The 11,410-nt window shown below is 43.6% G+C and overlaps 1 protein-coding gene across 4 annotated transcripts in view; it reads left to right on the top strand.

Annotated features, from left to right (window-relative positions):
- Positions 1–11,410, top strand: part of RBMS2 (RNA binding motif single stranded interacting protein 2) — a 74,775-nt gene that overhangs the window by 43,057 nt on the left and 20,308 nt on the right. For 2 of the 4 annotated variants that reach the window (XM_087956265.1, XM_026680013.2), the window contains exons 3-5: positions 5,467–5,525; positions 6,811–6,902; positions 8,660–8,811. In XM_087956265.1, the coding sequence (XP_087812391.1) occupies positions 5,467–5,525; positions 6,811–6,902; positions 8,660–8,811 (303 nt within the window). Of the gene's footprint in view, positions 1–5,466; positions 5,526–6,810; positions 6,903–8,653; positions 8,812–11,410 lie in introns of all 4 variants that reach the window. The other 2 variants (XM_026680012.2, XM_026680011.2) reach the window with 1 other exon arrangement.

The raw sequence follows: 11,410 nt of genomic DNA, 5'->3' as shown, positions 1-11,410 counted from the left end.
GATTTAGCCCTCTGTCAGAAATTGCCTCTGCCTCATTCCTCGCCCACAGTAAGGAAAGCATTTTCCCGCCATTTAGATCACAGACTAACAGAGTTGGAAGGGACCCTGTAGGTCATCTAGTCCACCCCGCTGCCCAAGCAGGAGACCCTATGCCATTTCTGACAGAGGGCAGTCCAGTCTCTCCTTGAAAGCTTCCAGGGATGAAGCTCCCATGACTTCTGAAGGCAACTTCTGTTCCGTTGGTCGACTGCTCTCACCGTCAGAAAATTTCTGACTTTGCGATGCCTGGAGAGGGGAAAAGAATAAAAGCCAGTAGAAAATGTATTAATCCCTGTTTTTGTGTGTGTCCTGCTTGCTTATTAATAAGAACATCACCATTTGTCAGCGTCATATCTGTGGCAGGGTAGAGATCATCACCAGAGGCAGCTTATGTTATGTTGGTACAGTTTTCTGCTAGTTCAAGGACGGGTGGGAACCATAGCTGTGCCTTGGCTATTTTGATATTCCCAGCTCTCACCTTTCCAAGTTTTAATATAGGCTCATGTAAGGACATCACTGAGGTGTTTTTTTTTTTGTATGTATCTATGGAAGTGTTCTACCACCCAGAACTGAGCATTCCCTACTTCTCGGACTCGGATTGTGCAAGGCTAGAATTTCAGATCTGGTGAGGTACTGCATGTCTTCCAGAGTTTGACATTTTATTTGTAAGTTGTCATTAGGAGTGTGCAGGTTGTTGTTTTTTTTCCCCCCCTTTTAAAGCTGAACCTCAAATATCACAAAAGCCATTCTACCGTGCGCGGTATAAATCGTTGGATGCACCAACTTTGAATGTTCTCTAGTGCAGAGATGGGCAACCTCGGCTAACACAGTTTCTGAAAGTCTATGGAGATTCTCAGTATATCCAGGCCATGGTTGTCCCCAAAGATGCTCTTTTTTTTTTTTTTTTCAAGAGATGCTTGAAAAAGGAGATGCGTTTTTTAGAGCTGAAGAAGCTTCTTGGATGAGAAGTGAAATGACTTCAAAGAAAAACCAGAAAGTCCAGTTGCCTCTTGGGGAAAAAAAAGGCATCTTTAGGGCAGTTTCTAAAAGTGTTTTTTTTTTTAGGCTCCCCAAGCCAGGTCTGATCATGCTACCAAATACTCACTGCTTGATTACTGAATTTGAGCAACATGATTTCCCATCCTTTGGAGGCAGTCATGGGTGGAATAGGATTTATATTAAAAAACACAAAATTCCCACTCTGAAATGGGAGCTGAGCTCCAGCCTGGTACGTAGCCATCAGCCCTCTTCCTGGTTGTATTACTGAGCTGTCTGTAGATTTCACTCCTCAAAAGCCACGGAGTATGGCTTATCTCACCAAACTCACCTAGCCCTGTTCTACAGGAAGTCTTCAATTTGTAAGCCCAGTTGAGACCAGAATCTCATTTCTTTTTTTTTTTTTAAAACAAGTTTTATTAATTTTTAAAACACACAAATTATCATTATTCATTACATGTTTAAACCTTTTTCCCTTGTAAATTTAACAAGTCAGATAAATTATGATTCTGTTTTAAACCATTTCCATATAATATACCAAAACCTCTTATTCAATTTCTCTTTACTTCTCTTTACTCTTATTCAATATCATTATTATTATTTCATCTGTTTCTTTCTGACTTAGTTACCATTATTCTCATTCTATATTTCTACAAGTTTTTACCAATTCTCCCCCAAAAAGACATATACACACAACACAAAAACATAAAAAAATATCTTTTTGGAAAGTAACTTGGACCCAGGTGTCTCTCTCTTCATGGACTTCAATTATATTCATGCTCATCTTACATATCATTACTTATTTTATTTACCATTCTAAGCCTTCTATATTAACTTCTCTCACATATTTCACACTTCTTAATTCTACCTTAATTAATCATCTTAGTTTAAATCATTATATTTGTATCTTTTGTCCATTTTTATCATCCCTTTGTCTCATCCCTTATGAAAAAAAAGAAAATCAGTTTCTCCTGAAATCATTAATCAGAGTATGATGCCTTTCTATCTCCCCCTAAGTTAATCAAATTAATCTTTAAAATAATATCTAATACCCAATCAGATTTTGCTTGGTACATTCTATCTAACTAATACATCCAACACAATTAAGTGCATAATTAGAGAATAAATCCAAATATTAAAAAGAAATACTATAATAAAAATTTTATAATAACATCAATACCATAATTTTATTAAACTCTTTAATTAAAACAATATTCTAAACCTCTCCTATTATTAAGTTTTAAAACCAATCATTTTTAAACATTTTAACATTTTAATCTCTTATCAACTCTTAAACCATTGCAATACTACCATCTCATCTTATGTACCTTGCAAAATCTTTTTTTTTTTAAAAAAAAATTATACTTTATCCATTATCCATAAAAATTCCTTTTTTCCATTTAATTTCAAAACGTTGTAGCTTTTCTCCACCTTTTCCCTTTCTTTCTTTTCCCAACAAACCTTTCTACCCCCTTCTTCTAGCCTCTGCCTTACCGGCTTCCCTTCTCTGTCGTATTTCTTTTCCCCTTTGTTTACAATCATCATATTGGTTTTGCACTTTATTTTTCCCTTTCTTAAATGTTTTTTAGATCTTAAGTCCTTAAATCCTTTAGTTTTCTTCTTTCTCTCTTCTTTTCTTTTCTTTCTCTCTTCCTTTTTCTGGATCAAATTCTGAGATTCATTAAAGATGGCTCCTTCCTTTCTTTCTTGTTCCTCTGCTGTCTTCATCTGTTGTAATTTTTGTTGATAATTAGTAAGCGCCATTTCTAAGAAAAGGAAAGCTTCTTCCACACCATTTCTTAGTTCCTCAACAGAAAGAGCCATTATAAATCTTTTCTTTTCTTTTCTCCTTCTTTCTTCTTACAACAACCAGAATATTCAAAAGAAAATAAAAAAGATAGAACAGTCCCAAAGTTATCAATCAGTCCAAACCAAGGCAGAGTTCTCACTTTAACCAGAATCTCATTTCTAAGCCAGGTGGTCATTAAGTGAGTCGCATCAGAGGTTACAACTTTTTTTTTTGCCACAGGTTGTTAAAAGCAAATCACTGCAGTTGTTAAATGAGTTGTGTGCCTTAAGGCAAATCTTTGGCTTCCCCCATTGACTTTGCTGGTTGGAAACTGGCTAGGAAGGACACAACTGACAATCAGGCAACCCCAGGACACTGCAACTTTTTGTAATTACGTGCCAAATGCCCAAACTTTATAATCACGTGACTCTAGGGATGTTATGACAGTTGTAAGCGTGAGGACTGGTCGTAAGTGACTTTTTTCAGTGTCGTAACATCAAACAGTCACTAACAGATAATCAGAGTTGGAAGGGACCTTGTAGGTCATCTAGTCCAACCCCCTGCCCAAGAGACCCTGCACCATTTCTGACAAATGGCAGTCCAATCTCTTGAAGGTCTCAAGTGATGATGCTCCCACAACTTCTGAGGGCAAGCTGTTCCATTGGTTGGTTGTTCTCACTGTCAGAAAGTTTCTCCTTATTTCCAGGTTGAATCTCTCCTTCCATCCATTATTCCTTGTCTGGCCTACAGGCGCTTTAGAAAATAGCTTGACCCCTTCCTCTCTGTGGCAGCCCCTCAAATATTGGAAGACTGCTATCATGTCTCCCCTGGTCCTTCTCTTTACTAGACTAGCCAAGCCCAGTTCCTGTAACCATTCTTCATGTGTTTTGGTCTCCAGTCCCCTAATCATCCTGGTTGCTCTTCTCTGTACTTTTTCTAAAGTTTCAACATCTTTTTTGTAATGTGGTGACCAAAACTGGATGCAGTACTCTAGGTGTGGTCTTACTAAGGCTTCTTAGAGTGGTATTAGTACCTCCCTTGATCTCGATTGTATCCCTCTGTTAATGCAATTTAGGATTGCATTAGCTTTTTTGGCTGCTGCTGCACACTGCTGGCTCATATTTAGCTGGTTGTCCACTAAGACTCCAAGATCCCTCTCACATTCATTCACTAAATGAATGGTTGTTAAGTTGAGGACTACCTATAATCATCATCTCCTTTTCATGACCCCATAATCCCTTGTGGGGTGGACTCTTGTCAACTGAATGGAGTGTTTACTGGCCGGATGCCTTTCCTGTCGCCAATGCAGAGTTTTGTTCAGCAGATATATTCTCATCGTGCCCAGAGAGATAAATAATCTGCTTCTACCTAGGATCGAACTCACAGCCTCTTGATTGTGAGGCGAGAGCTCCACATCTAGGCCACTGCACCACTCCTTGAGGACTACCTGTAATGATTCAAGTAAACCCAACCTCACTTTGCCATTCATTTGCTGTCAGAACTAGTGCCCTGGTGCCTTTGAAATTGGAAGAGCCTGCAATTAATTAATGAAACCTCTTTGACAACTGATTTAACTAAATGGCTACTCCATATCTCTGAACCTATCGGGATCTTGACCAACCACTGGTCAAGATAGGTCACCCATTCATACCTCCTCGATACCTTTCAGCCAGAGGTGGGATTCAGCAGGTTCTGACCAGTTCTGGAGAACCGGAAGCGGAAATTTTGAGTAGTTCGGAAAACCGGCAAAAATACCACCTCTGACTGGCCCCGCCCCCATCTAGTCTCGGCCTCCCGATTGGCTGGGTCTTCTTTTGTTGCCCTGCACAGGAGAACGGAGCTGGAAAGCAGGTTAGTGGGGCGGGGAGGGAATGGGGTTTTTGCAGTATCCTTCCCCTGCCATGCCCACCAAGGCACACCCACAGAACTGGTAGTAAAAATAAATAAATGAATCCCACCACTGCTTCCAGCTATACATCCTAATATCATGGCTATCCATTTGGAGACACTGAAGCTTTTTTTTTTTTCTTTTTGCCAAAAAAAAAAAAAAAAAAAGGAAGCAACCTACTTGTTGTCAGGTTCTCTCCAAACAGAGGCACCTATAGGTCTTTTCCTATGAAAAGTTGCACAGTAATAGATGAGGGCTGGTCTAGATGCAGTTATATTACAAAAAATATCATTTTTGTTTGTTTCGTTCACCTTCCTTCACAGAGATGGTACATCCAGGTTTACAAATATGTGGAAGTGACGGAGATATGCAGGGGACTACAAAAATCTGAAGAAACTTTTCTAGACACTTTCAGCTTCTTGGCTGTTACAGTGAAGAATTTACCATTCTTCTGGAGGGCACGGGTGGGAAACCAAGGGCCAAATACAGCTCGCAGATCATTCTTTTCTCACCAGTAGTGAATCCTGCTTGTCCTGCAATTAATTGAAAAGCAGTTCCAATTCCTGAGTGGAGAAAACATTTTATTTTTCAGTCTTCTTGGGGGCGGAGGGGGTTGGGAGGGCGGCAGGGAAGAGTCTATGAAAGAGAAGTATTTTCAGGGAAGATAGTTAGGACCATTATATCCATTCCGCAAACTTCCTTTATTTGCTGCGCTTATTCTGTCCCTTATTTTGATGCATTCCTGTACTTACAGATACGGCAAAATTGTCTCCACCAAGGCCATCCTGGATAAAACAACCAATAAATGCAAAGGTGAGCTCAGATTTTCCTCTCGTATAGAGTATATTATGTGATACCCACAGGACTTGAATCGGAGTCTGGATAATGTGTGGGTTTTGCTTGGGGGGGAGGTGTTTCTCAAAGTGGGGAGCTGTCCTGTTTCGCTGCCTCCTTATCACACACACACACACACACACACACACACACACCCCTCTCTTTGCAGTGGCCTGAGGCTTTAACCTCTCCTTCAAAAGAGGGTGCCTCTCTTCCACAGTTTTGAGGCTGGCGAAGTTGAAGCCCAGGTAAGGCTCTGCTGGGTGGGGGTTGGGGGAACAGGACAGGTTCAGAATGGGAATCTAAGAGCCAAGCTTCCCCGAGGGGGGAGGGGTTGGGTCTGAAGGTGGGGATGGTTTATTGGCATATGAGGGTGATGGTGGGGGCAGGGAGGGGGGAGGAGGGGGAGGAGTTGCATTCCTGAAATGCCAGACATTGCTGGGGAGAGAAGAAGGAAAGAAAAGATGGAGTAGAAGCTGAAGAAAGAGGAAGAGAAGAAGGGGGAGTCCTGCAGTCTGTATGGTTTAATGCTGGGATAGGTCCTCCTCCTCCTCCTCCTCCTCCTCCTCCTCCTCCTCCTCCTCCTCCTCCTCCTCCTCCTCCTCCTCCTCTTGGCTTCCGTGCCGATGTTTCCTAACCCGCCAGATAACATCAGTCTTGCCCCTCCGAGTGATTGCTGCTTGTGGTGTGCCAGATAGGGTGTGGTGCAGCGGAGAATGTAAAATAGGTGGGTGGGGCAGGAGGGCTTCGCTCCACTGCAAAGGTGAGTCTCTTTGCTACTCACCCAGGCCCAGTTACAGAGGGCTGGAGGAAGGGTCCCCTATACGGGTAGTCCTCCACGTACGGCCGCAACTGAGCCCAAAACGTATGTGGCCAAGTGAAATGTGTGTTGAGCGAGCTTTGCCCCGTTTTACGACTTTTTCTTGCTGCCGTTGTTAAGTGAGCCGCTGCAGTTGTTAAGTGAAGCTGGCTTCCACCATTGACATGGTTTGTCAGAAGGTTGCCAAAGGTGGTGACATGACCCCTGGACACTGCAACCGTCGTAAGCACGAGTCACTGGCCATTTTGTTCAGGTGACCAGGGGGAGGCTGCAACGGCCGTAAGTGCGAAAAACGGTCATAAGGCACTTTTTTTGTCAGTGACGTTGTTAACTTCGAACGGTCACCAAAACGGACTGTTGTAAGTCGAGGACTTACCCGTACAAGCTGGAAACGGAACCTCCGAGGTCAACGAGACTTACCTTTCCTCTCCTTTGAACCTTCAGGTTATGGCTTTGTGGATTTTGACAGCCCCACAGCAGCTCAGAAAGCTGTGACTGCACTCAAGGCCAGTGGAGTCCAAGCCCAGATGGCCAAGGTAAGCCTTGAGGTGCAGCCCTGCATGGCAGAACACCCCCCCATCCCATTTCCACGAATGAGAAGGGGAATGTGCCTGACTCAATCCATCACAGTTAAACTTCTGGTCCTACACCAACAACGATGCTCTTTGGGATTTAGCCCTCATGAAGCCAGACCTTTTTCATAACCTGGCCATGATGGAGATGCTTTTCTACAGAGTATATTCTCCGCCATTACTGTGTTTCAAGGGTACCGCTGGTGCCTCACTCCATGCGGTTGGAGTGGTGGTGCTGGGAACAGTCCCTTCGAGTAGATGTGATGGTAAATTCTGCAGGGAACCTGGGTTTTCTACTCTAGCCATCGTTCAGATAAGGCCTAAAGCAGAAACAAGCAAGACCCACAGCTAATGTACCTCAGTATTACATGTGAATCAGATCTCGGCTGTTACGCGAGACTCTACCATAGAAGATGGAATTATTTATCCATTAAGTTCGATATCCTGGCTTGGAATCCCAGAATAATTTCCAGTATTGCTCAGCCTCTCTTCGTCAGGCAATGATTCCTTTCCCAAAATTCTCTGGAAAAAGAATACTTCCCCCCCCCCCCCTTAAAAAGGTCTTTAACTAGAGATGTCAACAATTGAAGATAAATTGTTCAGTTAGTATATGCCGTATTAATTCCTTTCAAAAAAACACACCTTGTATCTTGCCGATCATTTTAATTTCACTTTCCCCAAGCTGATGCTTTCCAGGTATTTTGGGAGATATAGTTTTGGAAATTATGGTGGCACCATTTTGGCTGGGGCTGGTTGCTTGAACCAGGTGGCAATTTTGATATTGAAACAAGCTGCAGTTCCTCTTTCTCCTACAATAGAGAGAGAGAGAGAGAGAGAGAGAGAGAGAGAGAGAGAGAGAGAGAGAGAGAGCTTTTTCCAGCAAGGGTCCTCAACCCTGGTCCACAATCCAATATCAGTTTGAGGCCCTTTGGGAACCAGCTGTGGCCCCTTGGGAACTGGGCCGTGCAAGCGGTGGGCTGGTTCACAAAGCCAGAAAGGTTGGGGACCATTGTTCTGTAGGTTAAATAAGCTACTACTCAAAGAAGTAGACAGCTCCATTATTGTGGTTCCACATAAGAAATAAGTAATGCTCTCTTAGCCCAAGAATACCTTTCACATTTGATGGGTGGCAGACGTTGTACTCTGGTACTCCAGTAGATTTGGATTTACTCAGAGTAAAGTACACTGTAATCAGCAGTGGGGAACCTATGATCCTCTACATTTTGGTGAATTAAGGCCACGGGATTCCCTTGGAATGCCTTTGACAGTCTGAATCTATCTGTTTGAAAAGAACAAACCGTGTTTGTTCCCCAGCGCACATAGGGCATGTATGTCATTCCCAGTGTGCAGTTCCTGCAGTTAGCACACTGGTGTGTACGTGATGTAGCCTACAGTACTCTAGGCCATGTTTGCTGCCTCCCTTGCTCTCCTTGGATGCTGGATCCTTCCCTCAGCTTCTCTTCCTTCTGCTTCACAACAGCGAGTCTCACCAGTGGGGTTGCTCAGAGCAGAAGCCGGCCTCTCTACCGAGATAATACGTTGAGTTCTCTTTAGAGATGGAAAGGCCTCAGTGTGCCTAGAGAAAGAGAGGCAGCCAGCATCTCAACAGAGGCAGGTGACACACGTTCAGGAAGGGAAGGGAGAGTCCAAAGGAATGCATTCCTGGGATGGGATGGACTATTGCTAGGCAACAGCCTGACTTCTTGTTTCCATAGCAACAGGAGCAGGACCCTACCAACCTCTACCTGTCAAACTTGCCTTTGGGCATGGATGAGGCTGAATTGGAGTCGATGCTGAAACCATTCGGACAAGTCATCTCTACACGTATCCTACGTGATGCCAGCGGCACCAGCCGAGGAGTTGGCTTTGCCAGGTCAGGCCGGATGTCTGGGACAGGGTTGGGGATGGTTTGGTTTAATGGTACATGTCTTCTGCTCTATACACAGCAGTGCTGGCTTAAAAAGACAAACTGGCATAGCCTGTGTTCACTTGGGGAACCCCTCAGAAATGGGATCCATTCATATCCTGTATGGGAGTGAGCACCTCGAAACATTCCTTCGCCCAAGGATGGTTTTCTGCAGGAATACCCGCACAGAGACTTGCTGGGCTAAATATTCCCTTATGCATGGAGCATGTGCAAAAATATGCTGAGCATTTGCAAATATTTCCCTCTTGGTTCAAGGCGGTGATGGGCATTTGCCTTTTTCCTCTTCCATGCCCTATCCCCCTAAGTTTTAGGGTTGGGATAGCTGTAGCTACACTCTTCTTCTGAGTTGGTTCACTGGGACTAGATATGGACATTTGGCATTTCTATGCAAGTTTGTATACATGTCTCGGAAACCATATTATTTTAGCTGACTGTATGTTGGGTTTATTACCAGGTGTGTCTCCCCGTTTCTCCTTCCCTAAACGTGCCATTACTATATCACCAAATGTTCCTAAAAGATTCAGATAGGCTGCAGGAAAAGACGGCAGAGCATGGACACTCAAAACGATTCCTTTCCATGTTTGATTGGCAGACAGAAAAAGCTGGACTTCAGTGAGCACTTCGTCTGTCCTAAAGCCTTACAACATGTGGCTGACTTGTGGGCCAGGTGTTTTGATGTGGACTATAAAGCCCTAGGCTACCTCATTCACTTTTCCCATGGCACCCAACTGCCGTTCAGTCTTGAGTTTAGCCTTAGGTGTAGAAGCCAGGAGTGGGATGCAAATATTTTTACTACCAGTTCTGTGGGCGTGGCTAGGTGGGAGTGGCTAGGTGGGCATGGCCATGTGACTGGGTGGGTGTGGCTTCTTTTCATGCAGGATCCGCCCCCCCTGCACTCTATTTTGTTTTTTTTTTGCTTCCTGGGCCTCAGGGAAGCCTCCTGGGTGGTGTTTTTGCTCCCAGGAGGCTTTCCTGAGCCCCAGGAAAGCAAAAAATGGAGCGCGGGGAGGCCATGCAGCACACACACACACACACACACACACACACACACACACACACACGGTGCCTCTTTTTGCCTCCTGGGCCTCAGGGAAGCCTCCTGGGTGAAGCAATAAGACAACAGCTGATCGTCGGGAGGAAAAAAAAGAAATACTGGTAGCTGTTTTTTTACTACGGGTTTGCCCGAATCGGGCCAAACCGTTAGAATCCCACCACTGGTAGCAGCAAGATGTTTAGTCAATTGCTTGAGAAGGGAGGGGAGAAAAACTGGTAGCAAAAAACTAGTGATTTAGAAATGGCTTGATGTGGAACAGGAATGCTGAACAAGACAGAAGCACCATTGATCCTAAAGTTTCCTGATTCACAATGTTGTTGAGCATTGTTGCTAAGAAGGAAGAAACTAACAGCTAAATGCATTTGATTCCTAACCCAAGATCACTGCTAAAGATTTGTCTGACTGTAGTGTAGAATTACTTTTAGGCATAGGTTTGTACACCCAAGGTGCTCCTTTGCTGCTCAGGCATCCACCTGGGTGGGCAGTTTTGTTCCACATTCTCCCTTTCCTGAGTTGGCTTGGCCATTCTCTTCTGTCCTACATTGCCCCCTACTGGCAGATTGTCACCTTGCAGCAGACAGTTCCTGACTCCTCCATATTTATTTCCTTCATACCTGAAGAAGTAAAGTTGGACTGTTAGGTAGTATTAGCAACGGACGGTTGGTTAATTATGTATTCCTGTTTCCAACAGCTGGTTGTAATGGATGAGGTTGGTCCTCATCAAGAGAGGAGAGAAACTAAAATGCTTACTTTTCTCTCCGTCAAAGCTGCTTTGCTCCGCCCCCGCTTTCTATCAAATGCTACAGCTCTAAAATATTTTTCCTGAGTCCTTGGATGTAACATTTGAAAACCAAAAGGGATAACAAGCAAATGAGGTGTTTAATCATTATAGCAGAGCCACGTTAAAACACAGGCCAGCATTTTGAAAGCTCCTTGAAATATTGGAACTACTTGGGAGTCATAAATTCATATCCTGCTAGTGGTTGGGAATCAGCTACATTTCAAAACCAGTTGCAGGTCCAGGTTAATTCTGATGTTAGATTTTGCATGCTTGGATTCATTTTTGGTAATGTCCTCAAGGAATTATAGCTTAGGAACAGGCTATCTCATAGATTTTCCAAGTTTGATTTGTTGGCTTTGATGAATCTTGATTAGGAGATTCTAGGAGAGTCACACAGGCTGTTAATTCCTATTTAAGTTTTCCAAATATTGATGCTCATCACAAGTCTCTGAGCATAACAGAAAGTTAAGTACCTGGATTTCTAATTACAGGGTTCTCCCTCAAGTATTCACCCCAATGCCCCTGTCCCTTCCTCTATACAAAGTCCTCTAAATAGGAATAGCACTTAGACTTATATACCGCTTCACAGTGCTTTACAGGCCACTCTAAACAGTTTACAGGGTCAGCCTATTGCCCCCAACAATCTGGGTCCTCATTTTACCCACCTCAGAAGGATGGAAGACTGAGTCAATCTTGAGCCTGGTGAGATT

Source organism: Notechis scutatus, chromosome 2 (assembly GCF_049901735.1).
Source record: "Notechis scutatus isolate UNSWTSFEM ecotype Mainland chromosome 2, rNotScu1.2, whole genome shotgun sequence".
Lineage (NCBI taxonomy): Eukaryota > Metazoa > Chordata > Lepidosauria > Squamata > Elapidae > Notechis > Notechis scutatus.
The sequence above is the reverse complement of the archived record's forward strand: the minus strand, read 5'-3'. Positions and strand labels throughout refer to the sequence as shown.